We start from the raw sequence: 22736 nt of genomic DNA on the forward strand, positions 1-22736 counted from the left end.
GGTGCGACAGGTAGAGGCAGAGAGGGTGAGAAGCCAGACCAGTGTGCCTGGAGCAGAGAGCAGAGAGGTGGGAGTGAGGATGTCCTTGACCTCCAGATGGAGAGCTTGGACTGGAAGGCAGTGGGAGGCCACTGCTGCCGTTGATCATGGTAGAGATGTTCCAGGAAGGGGAACCTGGTGGTCGTGTTGCAGGACAGGATTGCAGGTGGCAGACAGGCCAGTTAGGAAGGCACTGAATTTGTCCAGGTCCTCAGAGGAATGACCTGCCCTGGCCTGTGACAGGGATCTGAACCACAGCAGAAAACCTTCACTGAACTTAAGGATAATTTATTGCAAGAGCTAGAATGAGCCTTTGCTGTCATCCCAAACTCTTGTCCCATTATATAACGGGTGGTCACACCGAAGCCCAGGGATTCTCCCCCACAGTTCCCATAACTGGCGTGGTCTCTGGATTTCAATCCTTCTGCATGAGAGAGGTGTGGTTAAAGTTCAGAGCCTGATGGAAAGACGACGACAGTTCTCAGGCTGATGGTCCCTGGGAGCTTGGAGGATGAGTTTGGCTTTGAGACGACAGTGAGCCATGACCAGCCGCGCCCAGACCAGTGCAGGGTTCTCTGTGAACTCTGGGGTGAGGGAATTTCAGAGAGCGCTGGCCAGGCGCCAAGGCAGGAGGCTTTAGAAAAGCTTGTTTACTTTTGGGTGCTCAACTTGGAGACTCGCACAGGAAGGAGTTCTTGTGGATCTCCTTGAGCAGCCGCAGAACCACAGACACACCTGAATCCTATTCACGTTCATCCGGAAACTCAGGCTTTAAAACAATCCTGGTTTTCTTCCTATGTTTGTTTGGACTGGTTGGGGGGTTGAGAGAGGAGGAAGGGTGTTGCTCAGGAGAGTGTGGGCCACTTGTTTGCAGTCGGTTCCTGGGTTCACAGTGGACGTCAGCAAGCCCTGCACTTACCTCATGCTCTGCTTCACTCTTTCCTCTAAATCCAAACAAAAAACTCACATGGCCCAAAGGAGAATAGTCAGTTTAATAACTCAGCGTGACAGCAATTTGAAAACTGCGGGTTTCAAATGACTAGGCCTGCACATTTTCACCATCTCAGACAATTAAAGAGACTCCAGGGACCTAGGTGGTGCTGATTCCAGCGGTGCATGTTGTCATTAAAGATGGAAAGAGCCTCCAGGTATAGCGAGCTTGTTTCTCTGCTTGATAAGAAGGTAGCCCCAGCCTAGGGGGACCTCAGTAAATTGCTTAGTGGCTCAATTTCTCCGTAGGTAAAATGTGCCCATGGGCCCTACGTGCTTCGCAGGGTTGTCAGGAGGGTGGGATGAGGTTATAGATACTCAGCGTGCACTTGAACCAGGTCTAGATGCAGCATGTAAATGCAGGCAGGAGCCCCTCCTCTGCTCCTGCCTGGAAAGCTGACATCACCACCGTGCACACATGGGGGCTCTGAGGAGGGGCTGAGGTTAGGACTCTAGTCCCCACTTTATCCTTTCCAGATGTCTCTTGTTGCTTATCCTCTAGCATGTGGAGTTGCAGAAGGGCTTGAAGTGGCCATTCTGGATTATAGCCACTGTCACTATTACAGCCTTGGGAGGATTGGGCCTCTGCTCTCTCAGAAGAGATGGCTGCGGGGACTTCCCTGGTGGCTCAGTGGTTAAGAATCCTCCTGCCAATGCAGGGGACACGGGTTCGAGCCCTGGTCCTGGAAGATCCCACATGCTGTGGAGCAACTGAGCCCGTGCACCACAACTACTGAGTCTGCGCTCTAGAGCCTGCGAGCCACAACTGCTGAACCCGTGTGCCACAACTACTGAAGCCCACGCACCTAGAGTCCGTGCTGTGCAACAAGAGAAGCCACCGCAGTGAGAAGCCCACACACCGCAACGAAGAGTAGCCCCCAGTCGCCACAACTAGAGGAAGCCTATTCGTAGCAACAAAGACCCAGCACAGCCAAAAATAAATAAATTAAAAAATAAAAAAGAAGGGATGGCTGCTGCACAGAGCATTTGAAGACTGGGCAAGCAGGCAGTTGGTGGGACTCAACCTTGCACTTCCCGGGTCTTCACCCACCTGTGTTTCCTACAAGTGCAGAGGAAGCCAGGAGGCCTGCTTTTCTCCAGCCATGCATGTTCCATGACTTGGGGTGGAGTGGCGCAGGGACATGCGTGTGTGTGGGGGAAGGACGATGCACCTTGTTTCCAGTTTATGACACTCCCTACGCACCTGTGGCGGGGCAGGGGTGGGGGTCAGTGTCGCAAGATCTGAAATCCAGTTCACGCAGGCTTTGGTCTCTGGCACTGTGAGTACATTTCTGGCCACGCTGTTACTTGTCTGTACACGGAGGTGCTGTGACAGCAGTGGGGAGAGGCTCTTAGCCCCCGGGAGGGCAGGTGAAGGGGACTCTGCTGCTCTGTCTTGGGGACAGTGGCGTGGTGGCCAGGGGGCCCACACATGCCCTGACCCCTGAATGGAACTGATCTGCCCCATGTCACTGACTGCCAGCGGGCGTGGCTCTGAGCCGCTCTGCTCTCGCCTCTCAAGTTCACCTCAAGGAGGCAGGTTTCTTGCTGACTCCACTGGCAAGACACGCGCTGGTCCGCAGCCTTGGAATGAGAGGCCTTGCTAATCCAGTCCCAGCCTCTGCCAGATCAGGAGCTGCCAAGTCAAGCCAGGGCCATTTTGGGTACTGGTGCACCATCCCAGAGCAGCGTGCTGGTCCTGGACATGGGTCACACTTGGTGACATCTAGCAGGCTTTTCCTGGGCTGCAGCCGGAGGGAGGCGTGTGCTGGGGGGCTCAGGGAGGGACGTGCGGACTCCACACCCCCGCCCCCGAGTGGCCTCCCCACGTCCTGCCCATCCCAGCCGGCCCCAGTGGACAGAGGAGGGAGCAGTACTCTGCATGGGGGAGTGGCTGGCCCCAGGCCACAGAGCTATTTAGGGGCAAAGGCACCGTGAGTCCAAGTCTGTCTGTGCTTTCTGATGAACTGAGCCATCTCCCAGGACGGGTCAAAGTGAGGGATGAAGGCCAGAGCAGGAGCCTGGAACGGTGTTCCAGCTGTCTCTGCCCAAACCCAGACCCAGTATTAACTGGCATACTGATAATTCAAGGGTATTGGCCTCTGCAGCCATAACCCATAACAGAATAAATGAGGCGTGGTCTCTGGCTATCCAGAATCTCTTTAAAGATGCCTGAGTGAGATGTAGTGTTGACAGGAGCCCTAGCCCTGAGGCTCATTAGTTGTTTTGTCATTGAAGGAGTGCTCTTGGCAGGAGCTCGCCATTCAGGAGGACCGAAGTAGTAGAGGAGGGAAGGGAGGGAAAGGAAATGGGGTGGCTGGCTGCCCGAAAGTTCCTGGGGCTCTTGTCCATAGCCGGAGGCATTCCTGCCTCCTTGGGGGACCATCTGCTGCCCAGGAGCCCGGTGGGCCATGGGAGACTGAACCCCACCAACCTCCCGCCAGCTTTCTGGCTGCATGACTTTGTGTATGGCTGTTGGGGGTGGATTTCACCTCTGACCCTCCACTTCGTCATCCATAAAATGTGGCGCGGGCTGATGGGTCAGTGGAACGTTGTACTTGAGGCCAGGAGACCCAGGTCCTGATGCAAAACTCTCAGTTGAGAAGCACACAGTCCCTTGCTGTCCTTTGAAGTATTTACATGCTTAAGAACTTGGGCTTTAGAATCAGAAGAGTTGGGAGGTGAGATTCTGTTTCATGTACTAGTTGGGCAACCTTGGGCAAATCATTTAGCTTTCTGAGCTTGTCTTAAACTGTCTGGAAAATGGGGTTACTAGTGATTCCACCTTCACACAGCTATCGTTTTTTTTTTTAAGTTTGTTTATTTTATTATTTATTTTAGTTTGGCTGCATTGGGTCTTCATTGCTGCACGCAGGCTTTTCTCTAGTTGGGGAGAGGGGGGCTACTCTTTGTTGCGGTGCGCGGGCTTCTCATTGCAGTGGCTTCTGTTGTTGTGGAGCACGGGCTCTAGGCATGTGGGCTTCAGTAGTTGTGGCACTCGTGTTCAGTAGTTGTGGCTCGCGGGCTCTAGAGGGCAGGCTCAGTAGTTGTGGCTCACGGGCTTAGTTGCTCCGCAGCATGTAGGATCTTCCCGGACCAGGGCTCGAACCCGTGTCCCATGCATTGGCAGACGGATTCTTAACCACTGCGCCACGAGGGAAGCCCCACACAACTATCTTGAGGATTAAGTGAGGTGATACACTGGCAGGGCCTTGGCGAGGGGGTACTCCTCCTGGCCACTCATCACTGTGACTAACTGGTTACTCAGCGGGCAGGGGAGGCCTGTCTGCCAGCCCACGGGACTGCATTTCTTTCGCCCTCTCAGTAAATGGTAACAGACAGACCCTTCCTAATGTTTACAAGTAATGGATTGGGCTGGCTTCTTGGTGCTGTGCTTTACCCATAGTTCTGTTGACAGCCTGTTACTGGATGGAGAGAGTTGTTGGAAAAGAGCTGCTTTGATCAAAGTAATCTTTATAGAGGACCTTTCAATGTATTTGTTCCACAATGACAGACAGCACTTACTGGGCACCTTGTCTGGATATGGCACAAATGAAGTGTGTGTGTGTGTGTGTGTGTGTGTGTGTGTGTGTGTGTGAGAGAGAGAGAGAGAGAGAGAGAGAGAGAGAGAGAGAGGGAGAGGGAGAGAGAGGGAGAGAGAGAGAAGAGAAGAGGAGAGGAGAGGAGAGAGAGAGGGAGGGAGAGAGAGAGAGGCGGTTGGTGGGGGGGATTTGTTTTTGCCTTGAAGTCAGTGTATCAGCTGAGTAAGGCTCAGGACACTTGAAAAGTCTCAGGGTTATGACAGATTCCCAGCCGCTGGAGTTGAGAAGGACTCTTTCTAATATAACCTTTGGTTAAGCCTTTTCTTTCTCCTCCTCTTCTTCCTTTCTGGGGGTTTGAATGGTCTTTTCTTGACAGTATTTAACACAGCCTCTTGAAGGTTATATATGTGCAAAGTGAAGCAAAGTCCATTTTTAGAGGATAATTTTTATTTGTCTTTGAAAGTAAACGTTGCTCATTATAGACAATTTGAAAAATATAACAAATAAAAAGAAAAAATAGTCCCTGTTCCCCACAACAGTCCTTGTTAGGAACCAGGGGTGTTTATCTCCAGTTACTCAGTAGTTAGTACTAAGCATCTTCTCCATGCAGGCTCCTTCTAGAAGCCAGGGATGCAGCAGCAAAGAAGACAAGGTCCCCGTTCCCTGGAGCTTACATGCAAATGGAAGGAGGTCACTGACAAAGGTCAAACAAATACAAAAGATAATTTGGGGGGGGAGATAAATTTTGCAAAGGAAATGAAACAGGGTGGTTTGATAGGTGGTGAGTTGGGACAGAGGAAAGTCAGAGGGTTTGAAGATGTGGCATTTGAACTGGTGTCTAAAGCATGCAGAAGGACCAGGCAGGCAGAGAGCAGGGGGCAAGTGTTTAGGTGGAGGGAATACTAAGGACACAGGCCTTGGGGGAGGGGGGGCCCTGCTTAGGGCAGTTGAGGAGCAGAAGGAAGGCCGGCATGGCTGGGCATGTGCGGTAAGGAGGGGCCTTGAGTGTTATCATGTGTGGCAGTGCAAAGCCTTTGGAGGGTTTGAGGTAGGTGGTGACCTGCATAGGTTTCTGTTTTTAGAGTGTTTCCTAGTGGCTGTGTGGAGAGTGCATTGTGGGGACTCCAGTGGAAGGAGGGGAGCAGTTAGGAGGATGTGGAGAGATGCTCAAGGGAGAGACCATGCCAGCTTGGATGAGGAGGCAGTCTTTTTTCTTGATTTTTTTTAAAGTATCTGGATCATAGTATCTGTCTATCTCTCTATATATTTTGGCTTGCGGCTTGCAGAATCTTAGCTCCCCAACCAGGGATCGAACCCGGGCCATGGCAGTGAAAGCGCTGAGCCCTCACCACTGGACCACCAGGGAATTCCCCACAGTGTCTATACTTTATATTTGTGTTTATCTGGAGACTACTGATTGCTTTCCAGGCACTGTGCATTATGTTAAGCACTCTATAAATACCTTGTCTCATTCATTTCTCACGTAGCCCTATGAGGCAGGCATTGTAATCTCCATTTGCAGATGAAAAAACTGGAACTAAGAGAGGTACGTTTAAAAAAAGGAAGAAAATTCACCAGTAGTTCCTGTCCTCACAACAGACCTTACTAGGAAATGCGGAATATTTCTTTCTGGCCCTTTATTCACAAACACCCAAGTTTATACTGTATAGGTGGTGGAATGAGAAATCAAACCTAAGTCTGACTCACTTCACAGCTTAACCACTACCCGGTACATTTTAAAACCTTACTGTGATATTAATGTTATTGTATAAGCATGCCCCCAAATATACTAGCTCAGCTTGTAGATCAGTCATCTATTGCCATGACAGTGTTTACCAAACACTCACAAATACTTGGTAGCATACACACATGAGGGTTTATTGTTCTCGTCTGAAATTGCTGTGGGTTGGTCAGGTAGCTCTGCTGATCTTGGCTGGGCTCGCACATCTCAGGAACAAGTGATCTGGGCTGACCTAGACTGGCCTGCCCCACATGCCCTTCACACCCCCCAGGAGGCTAGACCAAGCGTGTATATATGGTGGTGACGAAAGTGCTGCAGAGAACCAGCAGGACATGCAAAACCTCTTTAGGCCCAGCCTCAGAACTGACACTCTGTCACTTCTGCCACAAGGCCAGCCCAGATTCAAGGGGTGGGGAAATAGACTCAGCCTGGAACTGCAGTCACGTGGAACAGGACATGGGTAGAGGGAGGGATGAGACCTCTGGCCATTAGGACATTGTTGCCTTTGCAGAGTGCTTGTTGGCCAAGTTAACAGGTTCCTGCCATCGGAATAGAGACTAGCTAAATCATCCTCAGAGTTCAGAAAGCCTGCATCCTTAGGGTGTACTTTTGAGGCCTTTATTTAATCTCTGTACCTAGTATGGTAACACTTTACATACCCTTGAGTGTTACTGCAGTCTTCTAAGTTAATTGGCACCCTGTGATGTAAGGATTCTCGGAAGCAGGGTGTTTTGCAGTGAAGGGAGCCCCGATGATGGTTCTCTTCTGAAAGCAGTTGGTACAAAGGGGGTCAGAAGTGCTATTTCAAACTCAAATTATGACTCTCTAGGGTCAAAGAGGTCATGAGAAGCAAACAGACCACAGACTGGTTATGGGAAGGAGAGGAAGATCATGAACCAAACTGAATCACAAGGAATTTCACCCATCAGTTCTAATAGAGAACCCATGGGCCCAAACCAAATCGTTTTCTCTCTTCTCAGCATTCTTTATAGAGGATAATGTTCATCAGCTGGCTGATGCTCGTCAGTGGTAACACTAGGATATGGTGTCTGTCCTGACAGTACGGCTGTGTTTAACTTCCTGAATGGGGAGCACATCAGAAAGGTTGGAGATGCTGTAATTGGTCTTGAGGGTTAAGTCGTAAATGTAGCTACAGTTTATTACTTTGATGCAGCCATAAACTAAAGAAATAAACCATCAACTTCAGATTGGGACACAGAACACAGATTGTGGCCGTACCCATTCATTGATGACTTCTAGCTAATCAGCTAATTGAACGTGAGATGCTAAATTCTTGTTAAGTATGTAAGAATAAAAAACATCCTATCTTCAGTTATGCTATTTGGAGGTTTAGGCATGCCTACTCTATGACAAAAGTGGAGGCCAATTTTGGGTTTGAAGGTAACTTCTAATCTTCTAGATTTAAGCCCTTTGTTCCACCCTTTCCACCAGAAATCCTCCTTGGCTCTCCTGGAAGTGACTTTCATTAAGATGGTTTTAAAAAGAAGAAAACAATGTTCCAGCAAACTGCAGAGTCTACACCGTGGGGTTGATCCTGTCCACCCCTGATATTTCAAAGAAAGCCTTGGAGAAATACCAAGCTCAGACTTAACAAATACAGGAAAAAACCACATGATCATCTCAACAGATACCAAAAAAGTCATTTGAGGAAATTTAATATGTGATTTCTGATTTTAAAAAAACAACCCTCAGTGCAGTAGGGCTGGAAGGGTTGGAAATGCCTTAGCTTGTCAAACTGTTATCTGCTAGGATTCTATAATAGACCTTAAGGATATGAAGCATTAAAAGATTTTTCATTAAAGTCTGGGACAAGCAGGGACCTCCAGTCTCATCCCTTTTACCTATTGCCTTGCAGAGCCCAGCCAGTGCAGGGAGGTGTTTTTTTTAGGTAGGAATTATAAACATTGAGGCAACAACTATCTCTAGAGGCAGAAAAGATTATTTACCTAGAAAACTCAGAGAAGTTAGAACTATTAGAACTAATAAGGGAGTAAAGTGGCTGGATATAAACCCAGCATTTTAAAACCAGTAGCTTCTTATATGTCAGCAGTAACCAATTAGTAAGTCTAACAAGGGAAATTTACATTAGCAACAATTATGAGAAAACATTGAAGGGATAAATTTAGCAAAAACTGTGAAAGTTTAAAGTGAAGAAAACTGTGAAACTTAAAGATGTAAGAAAAAGAACAAAAAATAAAAATGGGGAGTATACTAAGGTTATATTGAATATTTAAAAGGTATCAGTTGTCCCTAAATTAACCTATGACTTTCATGCAATCTTCATTCAAAAATTCCATTAATAATTTTAAATATAACTTAATATATCCTGAAATTCATCTAGAAGAGTGTAAGAATACTGACTAAAATTTTACGAATAGAACAATAAAGAGGGAAGAATTTGCCCTATCAAATATCAAACCTTACTTACCATTATATTAAGACACTTGGAGAATACTGTGTAATGCCCCTTGCATGTACTTTATACAAAAATAAATCTTAGGTGATTCAAAATCCTAAAAATATAAATTAATTATAGTTGTATTAGAGAAAAGTATAGAGTAATATATGTACACACACGTATGTACACACATGTATATGTATACATACATACTTGTATACGTGCATGCATATAATATAATTTGGGGATAGAGAAGGTATGAAATTAGAAGCCATAAAGGAGAAAATTTTAAGAGATTATTACCATGTTACAGTGTAAGATCTTGTCAGTAGTGCAAAACTCTATAAGCAAAGTTAGAAAACAAACAGTCTGGGAGAAAATATTTTCTACAAATAAAACAGATGAAAGGATTGTATCCATTGTCTATAAAGAGTTCTTTCTATAAAGAATTCTTACAAATGAATAAGCAACAAAATCCATTTAAAGAGAAGCAAAATATATGAAGAGGGTGGTATACAGGAGAAGAAATGGATCCAATGGACATGTGAGATGCTCAGTCTCACTAGTAACAAGGAAATGTAAATTCAACAATAGTGATATTTGTATATATCAGATTGGCAACATTTTAAAAATTAATATTTAATTGTACAAAACTGCACTTTTAGAAATGTTGGTACAACTATAAATAGATAAGATTCAGCAATGCTTTTAGAAATATAAAATATACATGTCTTTTGCATGAACAGTCTCACTTCTAGACATCCCTTCTATAAAAATACTCACATACCTAAAAATCCTTCTATTGGGGAATGATTAAGTAAATTGTTACATATCCAGGCTATGGAATACTACTCACCCTTTAAAAAAACAGAGTAGTTCTGTTTGTACTAACATGGGAAATTGCATATGGTATACTGGTATATTGAAAAAGTAATTTAAGATCTGTGGGTAGAATAATCCTATTTGGGTTAAATCATTTATATGTAAAAACCAAGGATTGAGAGGTTCACACCAAGCAGTTAAGGGTGGTCTCCTCTGGGAAGAGCAGCAAGGTAGATTGGGGGCAAGGGAGACACATTTCTGCATTTGTTGAAATTTTGCAATGAACATCTTTGGTAATTTAAAAAAATTAATGTAGGGCTTCCCTGGTGGCGCAGTGGTTGAGAGTCCGCCTGCCGATGCAGGGGACATGGGTTCGTGCCCCGGTCCGGGAAGATCCCACATGCCGCAGAGTGGCTGGGCCCATGAGCCATGGCCTCTGAGCCTGTGCGTCCGGATCCTGTGCTCCTCAACGGGAGAGGTCACAACGGTGAGAGGCCCGCGTACCGGAAAAAAAAAAAAAAAAAAAAAAAAAAAATTAATGTAATGATGCAGTCTTAACTTGAAAATTCTTATATTAAAAAATTGCAAATCCACAAAAGGTAGGACAAAATAATAAAGATCTTCCTCCCTGTTACTCAGTGATACTGTGGACATTTAGGAATAAAGGGGGAAAAATGAGTCCAGCAGAGTTAATACAGTAGAAAATATAGACAAACAAGATGATGCAAGGGTATCTTGGGAGAAAAGAGACCCGGCTGTGTTTCTCATGTCCTTTGCTGGTTGCTCTGTGATGCTGGGGAAGCTATTGAAAGCCATTGACTCGTCTGTGGTCCAGTTAGGTTTTCTCTGTGCTGCAGGTAGGGCTGACCTACTTCCATTGGGAGAAAGGGCTCGAGAGAAAGAATGCAGATAAAGCTTCTGCCTAAATGTGAAGTGTTATTGTTAGAATGTTCATGAATGAATGTCAGCGCCCAGCATCTCAGAGGGCCCCCATTAAATGAGGAGTATTCTTTGTAGAAGCAGAACTCTGAAGTAGGCACCACCGTGAGGAGTGGGGTGGGGATAAGATAGAGAAAACATGAAAGACCATGTGGTCTGGTAGAGGAGGGTGTGTGTGTGTGTAAACCTTAACATGTATAAATCAGTAAAGGGGATTTAAATACAACATAATTAACAGAATACTGAAGTACTAGGGAAGAACTTGAAGTAACTTTGAGCAATTAGATTTGGGAAATATTAATTAAGACATGCTTCCAGAGGGGAGCAGAGGATGTATCTACCTGTGGGTGTGTGTATGTGATGCGGGGGTGACACATGGGGCATGGTGGTTGAACTGAGAGGGCATTGGGTAGCTTTATTATTAAGTTCAAAGAGAGTTTCTAAAGGGAAAGTAAAATACCCGTTTGACTCAGATATGGTCCATTTTCTAAGGCAATGTCGAGAGGCACAAGATCAAATTTAGCTTGACCCCATCCAGTGCAGAACTCAGCAGCCTCTAGAAGCTGGAGCTGAACTGAGCGTGGCTAATGAGAAACCTCCATCCTCTGCCAATGCCTTGGGACCCATCTCTTCCTCTTTGGCAAGCAGGATACAAAGAGAGCTCAAAGCAGAGTGGGGACCAAAAGGTCCCCAGAACGTTCATTCTGCAAGCTCCCCACCAGGCCTTTCCGGAAAACAGACGAGCCTGGTTTCACAGGTTAGCCAGAAAGCAAGTCGATGGCTTTGCCCTTCAACCCGGGGTAGTTTCTAATGGCACCTACAGGATACTCCGCATGGCGTCCAGCCTTCAGCAGTGAGGGAGAAGAGGACGTGTGCTAAGCCGAGCTGAGCTGTATCCTCTCATTTATTCTCTGGGCGTGAAAGGGGTGATTGTAAAATTCAAATGGAACTAGAAGTTGGGGTTCAGAGCTCCCCACATAAACGCTGCAGTCTGTTATTCCGAAATGCAGTCCACCCTCTTTCGAGGACCTTTGTGCGTTTCAGTGGTTTGGTTTGCAGAACCGTCAAGTGGAAGTTAGATCATCTCCGTTGCATCTTTTCCGTTTTGCTTAATATTCCTTGAATGCACACATGGGTTAGCGCCACAGCCTGGTAGCTCATCTCCTGTCTCCAGTCCTGCCCCCTTCAGTTCACTCCTCACACTTCTTTCCACACTTCAGCTCTGCTTCTCACTTCAGTGCTCAGAACCCCTCAGTGACATTCAAGGCCTTTTATAACATCCCTACTGCCCACCTTCCTTGACCACGTCTCTTGCATTTATGCCTCTCTCCTTTCCATCTTGTGTTCTGATACAGCTACCCAAGACTACTTGTGGTTCCTCAAAAATGCAACCCTCTGTCTTGTATCTGTCCCTGGATTACCGTTTTTGCTAATTACTGTGTGTCTCAAGACGCCGCTATACCAAGCATCTTCTCTAGGAGTGTTCCTAACCTGCTTCGGGTTATGTCCTTTCCCCCCACACTCTGGAAGCACGTGTGGTTTCCTTTCATCCCTTCACTATATCTCACTGGCTAGTTTTGGTCTGATTCCCTGACTCACCTGGAAAACACCTTAAAGGTAAAAAAGAGTACCTGACACATAGTTGGTGCTTCATGAATATGTTGTAGGACGGAACGAATGCATGTATTTTTTCATTTAGTTTGTGAATATGTGTATGTGGGTCCTTGTTTTCCCTGATCTGACATGAGTAAAGCCATTCAGCCTGCTGTGCCTCAGGAACGATGTTAGAGTCACATTTAAGTAAGTTTAAGACTCTTGCCCTCATCCTCATACTTGAGCATCATCAAGTAGCTGTCTCCTGGGCCTCCATAGAGTGTGCATGAATTAAAACTCCTGTGTTGTTCCAGGCCAGCTGTTGCCAGCCAACCGCAATACTCCGAGCCCCATTGACCCTGACACCATCCAGGTCCCGGTGGGCTATGAGCCAGACCCGGCCGACCTTGCCCTCTCCAGCATCCCCGGGCAGGAAATGTTTGACCCTCGCAAACGCAAGTTCTCTGAGGAAGAACTGAAGCCACAGCCCATGATTAAGAAAGCTCGCAAAGTCTTCATCCCAGATGATCTGAAGGTAAATTGGAACTGGTAATTAGGCTGTGGGCAAGTGGAGAGTGGGATCAAGAGGCAGATTAAAAGGGTGACCCCAGGAAAATCACACAAGCTAGTGAACAAAGACTTGTGATTTCTGATCCCATTTCTTGGCACGTGACGAGGCAAGTTGCTTCCTCTCTGGGTGTCTTCTGAACTATGCCTTCCATATCTTGATAATGCATAGATATAAGGAAAAGCAATAAAATGGAGTGCTTTGCAGCCCATGAAGGAAGCAAACCCACTACTATCTGCAAGGAAACCTATGAAAGCCTAATAAAATCAAACCAGGATCTTTCAAGGTTGAAAAGAGAAAAAAAAAATTATTGGGGAAGGGCATCTGGACCTCATAGTCTCCAAGGGTTCCCTTTCCTTTGGGAATTTCACACTAATTAACTGCTTCCATTTCTCTGTAGGCCTCAGGGAGTAACAGCCAGAGACAGGACCTCTCTCCACATTGCCAGCCTTGGAAGCTAGGGTGGGATTTTTAAGGAAGCTGGTGGGTTTCCTGACACTATTTATAAGTAATATTCACTCTGTGTCTCAAGTAAAGATCACTTGAGTATCTCAACAAAAGGTTAATTTGGGCTTGGTTTTTCTCTACTGTGTTGAAGGCACACATTATTTATAAAGGAAAATAGCCTTACCTTAGGAAATCAGATACAACTTAAAATTAATCTGACACATTTAACGATACCTTAGGAAGAGAATTCTTTCTAAACTTACGCCACGCCTACCAATACCAAAATAGAACCATTTTTGATTACCCATTGCTTAGAATTTTTTGTGTTTATGTTGCTTTCCAATCATATGGACAATAGAGATATGATTGTATACATTCAAGGCATTGGAAGCAGACATAATTTTCTAACTGCTGACCACCATTTCTCAAACCTAAATATGGTTCACATGAAGAGACACTCCTGTTGGGAAAATGGGAGTTTGGGACATTGTCCTGGAACTGATTTAGACCATTTACTTCTGCTTTTCACATATACAAAGAGCACTGGAGGAAAATGTACCTGGCAGATTTAAGTCACTGCTGTCATCCAATACCTCAGATTACCTTCAGTGATGCAGAATCATAAAATGTCCGGGTTTTGGGACTTCCCTGGTGGTGCAGTGGTTAAGAATCCACCAGCCAATGCAGAGGACATGGGTTCGAGCCCTGGTCCGGGAAGATCCTACATGCCGCAGAGCAACTGTGCCTGTGCACCACAACTACTGAGCCTGCACTCTGGAGCCCGCGAGCCACAACTACTGAGCCCGTGTGCCACAACTACTGAAGCCCACATGTCTAGAGCCCATGCTCCACAACAAGAGAAGCCACCACAAGGAGAAGCCCTCTCACCACAACGAAGAGTAGTAGCCCCCGCTCGCTGCAACTAGAGAAAGCCCGCACGCAGCAACAAAGACATAATGTAGCCAAAAATAAATAAATAAATAAATTTATTAAAAAATAAAATGTTGGGTTTTAAAAAGGACCTCAGAGATTCACTGGACCAAAGTGATCATTTTACCACTGAGGAAATGGAGACACAGAAAGGTAGAGGTGAGCACTGCTAGTTAGTGTAAGGCCCAGCTTCGTCCCCAGGTCGGCTAGCTTCCAGAAAGGTCACTGAAGCACGTTGGCCCTGACAGGAGCTACATCGGGAGCCTTTGGGTGACAAACCAATAGCTGTCACCCTGAGAATCAAAAGAGGAAAGTGCATAGTAAAAACACCAGAAAATTGAAGCTAGTCAGGGAATCGATGGTTAGACTAAGATGGGGTAAGAAAGGGGCCCCATGGGATTAGGTCCTGGGTGATTAGGCATCTTCTTTCAGCTCATGCTTTTCCTCATCTTGTGTTCTTAGCCATACAATTCTGTGTGCATTTTGGAACTTGCCTCTTAAACTAAACGGGGGAGCCCATTCAGTAGGGATTTCCTCTTGAATGGAGGCAAGTTTGAAGGGATGCTGCTGAGTAGTAGATACAACTTCCAGCCAGACCTGCACATGGTCTCCAAATTTACACATTTAAAGCAAAGAGCAAGCTTACTTAATTACCCTGGTAACCTCAGCAACAAAGAGGCCACGTGAAAAACGTCTGTGCTGGAATTATGCATGTCACTGCCACCGTGGCTGGGCCTGGCCTTCTCACGTGCCAGTGAGGGGAGCAGGCAGGAACACTGTCCTGCCAGGTGTCCTTGGATTCCTTCAGTTGTGAGTAAAGTCTCAGGCCCCAGAGCATGAGCAATGGTGAAGCAAGAAGCAGAGCTGTAAGATGTTTCTCGTGTGGCAGGAGGACTGAGCTGGGTGGGGCAGGTGACCTCCAGCCCTGGATGAGCAGACCGAGTGAGTGAAGTGGCTCTCCCTGCCACTGCCTGCACTCTCTCTCTGGAGCCATTCATTTGGGTTAGGGGGCAGCCCCAGGAGGATGAAGGGGTGGTATACTGATTCCTAGCTGAGAGTCAGTTTAATCGCCTTGGTGTCTTTCAAACACCCATTCATTCACTTGATAAATATTTTTCAAATGCTAGTGTCTGCCAGGTCCGATGTCAGGGCCTGGGGATTCCAAGGTGAGCCACTACTGACATTGTTCCTGCCCCCAAGTGAGAAAAAGGGAGTGTTGACATGTCAGGGAGGGCCTGCTGGGCAGAGGTGTCATCAAACACCAGACCCTCAAGAAGATGGGACTGGACTGAGGAGTTCTTTGCCAGGTAGGGGTATCTCCGTAGCCAGATGGCATCTGCCCCTGGGAGATAGAGGGAAAGGGTACAGGTGATGTATCAGCCCCACTCAATATCCCGCTCTCCCCGCCCCCCATTTCTGTGCTGACAAAGGTGGGAAAGCTGGTTTTTCTTGTCTGGGACAGTCCTCCTATCATGCCTGCCTTCTGCAGCCTCTGCTCCAGTCCTATTCCCAGCTCCCCTCCCACCTGAGATGGTCCCCATTCCACACCTTGCCCAGCTCATCTGCACATGTGGACAGGTGAGGCTGGGAAATGAAAGCACCTTAGAAGTGAGAAGAGCTCAGAAACTGGTTGCTACACTGAGGTCAGCTGGTGACTCCCCTGGTCCTTAAGACCTGGTCACAAACCACCAAGTCCATGGCCTACGGTGGTACCGCTTCCCCATCCTCCTGCGCGCTGCACACAGCTTCTCCTTGTTCTCATGTAACCCTTCTCTCCCCGGCCCCTGTGTGCAGGTTCTGATACATCCTAAGCCAACCCCTCTTTCCAATCATCTTGGAAACTACACTCCTGGGAACACTAATGAGTATGGTAGATTCACTGATTGACCAAGGGGGTGGAATTGGGGCTTCCAAAGTAATGCAGACAAGTTCCATCAGAGCTGGAGCTTTCACTGCTGTTAATGTGCCTTAGGCTGTCTCACCCCTGTGGAGTCTTGTGCTCTCTTAGCTCCTCCCAGCTTCTCTGGGCCAGCGCCCTAGTCTCTCACCCCTTCCTCCCTCCTCTGCACCCTTTCTGAAGGAAAGCAACAAATCCTGCCCGAAGCTTAATTATCCAGGTATTTTCCAAAGGACAGCCTCCTCTCTAAGAAGAATTCTGGTACTAGCTATTATGAAGATCACCTTTTTCACTTTGTTACACATTATGAAATGTATAGCAAGCTGGGAGTGGTTTATAAATAAGAGAACAGTACTAGCCTGTGAAGGGCAGATAGAAGGTGCTTGCATATGCTTTCTGTCTCACACTTCCTGTCTTTGTGCTGGGCAAGTGTTGGCTCAGGATAAATGCAGGGATGGCACAGACCACTGACTTTGGACTTTGCTCGCAGCCTTGGCCTCAAACCATGTGACCTCCTCCAGTGCCAAATGCCTCTTGGAATCCTGGGGGAGGGGAAGAACTGGCTCACTCACTTATTCTGGGTGGCACATAACTGCAGGTATTAGCTTTGCTAGGATTGAGGAATTTAGTGTTGCAAGTTGTTGAAAAAAGGGGGTTGCAAAACCCACCAGGTGGCACCATAAATGGAAGAAGACTTACATTTCTTAGTCCTCCTAGGAAGGTTTTCCCTTTTTTGGCAGTGATGGGGGGTGGGGGGAAGGAGGGATTGCTTTCATGTTGACCACAGTTAAACATCACTTAGGCTAAGACAGCCTAGAAAACAGTTAAACAGGAAATTCGAGTAAATTATTTAAATGTTAGCCACCAAAATGAGTATATTGATCAGTGGCAGGTGGAACTTTTTTTATTTGTTTTTAGTTGCCAAAGTATACATGCCCATTATAGAATATTCTAGTAGTTCAGAAGGATATAAAATAAAAGGTGAAAGATCCTACCTCTCTCCTTGGCTCCCTCCTTCAATCCCCTTTCCAAAGCCACCACTTTTAATAGCTGCGTATAAATCTTCTGGGCCTCTTTCTATGAATATATACTATTATAATTTTTAAACCAAAGTGGGATGAGGAACCTGTTGATCTGCAAATTGCCACTGTTTCTACCCAGATAGTGATATGTTGCTAGCATCTTTCTGGTTCAGCTGGATCATTATTTTTAACAGTTGTGTGAATCTATCATGATGTAGTTATTAAAGCTCCTGATAATTAGGGGGGTTTGCCCATTATTTTCTATTACAAACAATGCTGCAGTAAAAATTGTGTGCCCGTGTGTGCGCACGTGCGTGAGGACTGCGCTAGGGTGCAAGCCCAGAGGCACGGTGCAGACACTGCCAGGTCGCCTTTCAACAATACTGTGTCAATTTATTCAGGAAAGCACGCTCCCAGGGAAGAAAAGGGTTTAACATTTCCAACAAAGAGAGGGAAGGAGTTAGGCTTGTCCTTCAGGGAGTGCGGGAAGCTAGGCTTTGCTTGGGGACGTGCGCTCTGTTGGGCGGGAGAGGCGGCCCGGCGAAGGGCGGGTGCCCTCGGCTCGCAGAGCCGGAGCTGGAGCCGGGGACGGGAAGCCCGGTGGGGATGCGGGACGCGGGCCGAGGTCTAACCGCGTCGGTGTGTGTTTCCCCCGCCCCGAGCAGGACGACAAGTACTGGGCGCGGCGCCGGAAGAACAACATGGCGGCCAAGCGCTCGCGTGATGCGCGGCGCCTCAAGGAGAACCAGATTGCCATCCGCGCGTCCTTCCTGGAGAAGGAGAACTCGGCGCTGCGCCAGGAGGTGGCCGACCTGCGCAAGGAGCTGGGCAAGTGCAAGAACATCCTGGCCAAGTACGAGGCCCGGCACGGGCCCCTGTAGGCCGGCGTCCGCGGGCGGCCTCAGGCCCCGGACAGGGGTCTCCTGGTTGATTGCACCGCACCTACCGACCTTCCTGACATCAGCACTTTACCAGATGCATCAACAGGACGGACTCACATTTTGGCGTGCGTGTGTGTATGTGCTTGTGCTCATGTGTGGTCAACGGGTGTGTGTGTGTGTGAGTGTGTGTGTGTGCGCGCGCGCGTGCGCGCGTCCCTTTGCACTTGCCATTTTGATAGCCCTCCATCGTCTTTTAGTTCCAAAATGAAAGGTGCCATGTTTTTACTGGACTGCGGAGACTTCTCGTGGGTTTCCTGACCCCCTTCCTCCTCCACTTCTGTCCTTTCCGCGTGGCTTCATGTTGGCACTTACCTACTCTTCCAGGACACTTTGGTTGGGCTCACTAAGAAGGGCCCTGGTGAAATAGTAGATCTTGGTTTTCAAGACCACAGGCTCTTGTTTCTGTTTAATCTGTAAGTTACCATGCTAATAAGGTGCACAGAATAATTTAGCACTACACTGCAGCTCCATTCAGTTACAGGTTGCTTCCCTCCTATCTTCAGTTTTGGTGATAATCGTCTTCAAATTTAAAGTGCTGTTTAGATTTATTAGATCCCATATTTACTTACTGCTGTCTACTAAGTTTCCTTTTAACTCTACCAACCCCGGCAAGTAAGAGTACTATTATAGAACACAGAGTGTGTTTTTGCACTGTCTGTACCTAAAGCAATAATCCTATTGTACGCTAGAGCATGCTGCCTGAGTATTACTAGTGGACGTAGGATATTTTCCCTACCTAAGAATTTCACTGTCTTTTAAAAAACAAAAATTACAGTAATGCATTTCAGCATGACCAGAACATCCCCAGGACAGAGAAGCAGAGGGAAATGCCAGGTCTAAGAACGAGGGGTTAACTTATCAGTATACAGCCAAAAAAATGCATCTTGGAACAGTTTTTGACATTGATGTGTTTGCTTTTGTTTTCTTCTCTTTCCCATACCCTTAGCCCCCAGTTTTCTAGTTAACTTTTTCCACATCCCTCTTGATATTCAATACAATTCAATTAAGATTCAGTTTTCCCCGTTTTTTGTAATATATATGTTTTTGTGAATTATACCTTGTCGTTTTTAAAGATCAGTCAGTTAAGTTAATAAGTTGATGTTTTGTAAAACCCTTTTTCCTAGTGGTGTCATTTTTGAATGCTTCATAAATTAATGATTTTGGAGCTTATGTTTCTTATTCTCTGTTTGCTTTTGAACGTATGTGCTCTTATAAAATGGACTTCTGAAAAATGAATGTAAAAGACACTGGTGTATCTCAGAAGGGGATGGTGTTGTCACAAACTGTGGTTAATCCAATCAATTTAAATGTTTACTGTAGACCAAAAGGAGAGATTATTAAATTGTTTAATGTTTATACAGAGTAATTATAGGAAGTTCTTTTTGTACAGTATTTTTCAGATATAAATACTGACGATGTATTTTGGAAGACATATATTATATATAGCAAAGAGAAAAGGAAAACTATTCCATGTTTTAAAATTATATAGCAAAGATATATATTCATCAATGTTGTACAGAGAAGAAGTGCTTGGGTGTTTTTGAAGTCTTTAATATTTTAAGCCTATCACTGACACATCAGCATGTTTTCTGCTTTAAATTAAAATTTTACAACAGTATCGAAGCTTGCTGTGACAAATTCTGCTCTAAAACACCAAAGGAGCTCTCTTATTTCCTATTAGGTCTCAGAAAGAAGTCAGTTAACATCACCCAAAAGCACAAAATGGATGTTAGTCAAATATTTATTGGATGATACAGTGTTTTTTAGGCAAAGCATCTGCCACAAAAATGTTCACTTCAAAATTATGAGTTCCTGGAATGGAGCATCACTGCAAGCATCCCAAACAATTCTGTTCTCCTCTGTGAGCACGTGCATCGTACGCAGTATAAGGTTAATATTGGTGCTATGTGTATGGTTTATAATTTGATAGATGTTTTGACTTTAAAGACGATTGTTCTTTTGTTTCACTAACTTGTGTCGAGAGATTCTGCTGTTGTTGCAAAGAAACATTTTCCGCAAGATTAAAATACCCTTTAATCAGTGGGATTTTCTAGTTTCCTGTGTCCAGAGTATGTAATTCTTTAGTGACCTGGTGGTCTCCTTGTCAATCCATCAGCAATGCTTCTCTCATAGTGTCATAGTCTTGGAAAATCTGAATAGTAAAATATTCCTGCTAGGTATCCGTTTTGTCCCAAGCTACAGATTATGGTGGGAGATGGGAGAGTATTGGAATTGAAATACATTGTTCAGGTAAATAACCAATAAAATAAATAAGACCTTTGGCAAACTTAAGCAGAACTGAATAAGTGTTATTCAGAGAAACAAGTGGACATGGAGTTGGCCTTTTTATAGGTAAAGAGACTAATTGCAGCAGAATTGTTAAATCGTCACTAAAACAGAAACAAATGACATCTTTAAGTGGAGAAGTGTTGAAGGATTGTCCTGAAGACCATCTAAATTCATTGACGTTTAAAATGGTAGCTGAAAAACTGTATTTGAGTACTGGTCTTTCTGAAATTAGGTTGTTTGTATCAAATGAGCATCATAAATGTTTCCTGCAGAAGAAATAAGATCATAATAAAACATTCTTTGGCGTGCCAAGGGAGGTTTCAGAAACCTACCTCGTCTTAAAACTTTAGAAACTTTGGAGTCTGTATAGGTGCCTTATATGTAGGTTATTGTCACCACACACATGAGCACTCAACCCCTGGACTCACTGCCTTCTGTCCAGGGCAGTCAACTAGTAAATAAAGCAGTTCTGCTAAATGGTATGGGAAGCCCGGCCCAATTTGGAATGACTTGGATCATCCAGGGTCAAATGAGTTCTGCAGACTGAAGCTATTAAAAGAGTCCTGTTGTAATTTTTCACCTTTTCATCATAAGCATCTTTCAGAGATTAATTACTTGGCCATTAAAAATGAATCCAAATCATATTATGCCAACATCATTTAGACATGATTTGGAATGAGCGGCCTAGAACTTCTGACAAGGTCACATCATCATTTCTTTTGACTAGACTTGCGAAGAAAGGCAAAAATTGGTCAGCCTGTCCTTCTGCTTGTGCCGCCTTGAGGACATAGGTAGGGAATGGGAGGGAGGTCAGTGATCACTTCCTCCCCTTGAGAAAGTGGCCACTTTTGACCATTTAAAACCCACAGTGAGCAGGATAGTGACAGGCCTTTCATCTTCAAATACAACAGACCACTGTGAAACCATCCTTTGAAGCAGAAGGACCATTCGTTTGAGGAGCGTGCAGAATTCTGGCATTGGGTGGGGAGGAAGCTGTATGAGAAAGCCCAGAGGTTCCTTCCAACTCACCAGTTTTGTGAGGGAATTCACAATAATTCTGAATGTACATTTGAAAGGTCTTGAGTCTGTTTTCAGAAGAGTCAAGAAGAATTTTAAGTAGAGTCCTTCCCACCTCCCACCCCCACCCCAAAGTAAAACAAAGGTCATTCTGTAAAACGCAAGGAGTTTATCTACTTTTCCCCTAATGTTCCTTTTAGGAAAACTCAAACTTGATCAGCGTTAATCAGACCAATCCCAGAAGGTGGTAGACACCTGCTTTCAGTCCGCCAGCTTCCTGCTGAGGGCTTCTAGGCCCCCACTGGGAAGGCCAAGATCTCCTCTAGGTTTTCTCTACAGTCAACAGTGTCATTTTTAAATGAGCAAAGCCATGTCTTCAATCTTGATGCATTGGATTTGGCAACTAAAGTCAGTACATTTTGCAAAGGGCCAAGTGTATGTAGAGGAATGTGTGTATGTGTGTGTGTGTGTGTGTGTGTGAATAGTTAAGGCATAAAATCTTTCATTTTGGAGCACCTTACCGAACATAACAATAATCACTGTTATCCTTTTGGCAACACCACAAAGACTGCATCTGTTAAACAGGTACAAGTTCACTTGAGGTCAGTGTAATTGTACACCATGGTATTGGTGGTGTTTATTGCTGATAAGTCCAAACCTTTATCTGTCTGTTATTCTTAATGTTTAATAAACTTTGGATTGTTTCCTGTCTTTCCTTTATTTTTGTTGACAGTCTGCTGGAAATGAGATTCTGTTCCCAATTCTATCATAAAGAAGCCATTGACAGAGTTAATTACATAGATGATAAAGTAATAATACTATATAGTTAGTGAAAAATCAACATTTATTGAGTACTTACATGCCAGGCACTATGCTAAACACTTGCATGGAATATTTTATTTAATCCCATGTCAACCCTATGAGGTAGGGACAATTGTTATCTCCATTTACAGAAGAAAGATAGAAGGTTCGGGAGCTTAAGTAGCTGGTAGAAGTGACAGAAAAGAGTTCTGATCCATCAAATGGGTGTCATTTAGAGTGGTGGTTCCCAAAAACCAGTCCAAAGACTGTTTTCTTGTTGGACGTATAAGAATCACCTGGGACCATATTACAAGACTGCAGATCCAGTGATGCTGAATCAGTACATCGGGGATGGGGCCTGGAAATCTGAATTTCTTAAAGGTTCACAGCTAACTCCCATGTGTGGCCAAGTAATTAGAGCCAAGGATTTACAGACTTGACCTTAATTTGAGTTCATGACCTTGGGGGATCCATGTAGAAGCTTCAAAACTTCCATAATTACCTGAAACTGTATGCAACTTTTTGTGTATAAACATGTATTTTTCTGTAGAGGAGATCCATAGCTTCCCCACCCTCCAAAGGAATCTGTGATGCAAGATGGAATAAAACCCCCTGATTAACAGGAAGGCTGATGTAGAATGGTGGTTCCCAGCCCAGGCAACCCATTAGAATCACCTGGGGAGCTCAAAACACTGGCGCTCATGTGCCACGGTCCAGGCCAAGGAGCTCAGCATCTGTG

At 45.4% G+C, this 22736-nt stretch overlaps 1 protein-coding gene across 2 annotated transcripts in view; it reads left to right on the forward strand.

The window, feature by feature from the left end:
- The window catches only part of HLF (HLF transcription factor, PAR bZIP family member), a 54005-nt gene extending 32669 nt beyond the window's left edge, over positions 1-21336 (forward strand). Inside the window, exons 3-4 of one of the 2 annotated variants that reach the window (XM_079904431.1) lie at positions 12400-12620; positions 17612-21336. In XM_079904431.1, the coding sequence (XP_079760557.1) occupies positions 12400-12620; positions 17612-17830 (440 nt within the window). In that variant the 3' untranslated portion in view covers positions 17831-21336. The remainder of the gene's footprint in view (positions 1-12399; positions 12621-17611) is intronic. The other variant, XM_079904432.1, reaches the window with a different exon arrangement.
- Positions 21337-22736: the final 1400 nt, after the last annotated feature.

Source organism: Stenella coeruleoalba, assembly GCF_951394435.1.
Source record: "Stenella coeruleoalba genome assembly, chromosome: 19".
NCBI lineage: Eukaryota > Metazoa > Chordata > Mammalia > Artiodactyla > Delphinidae > Stenella > Stenella coeruleoalba.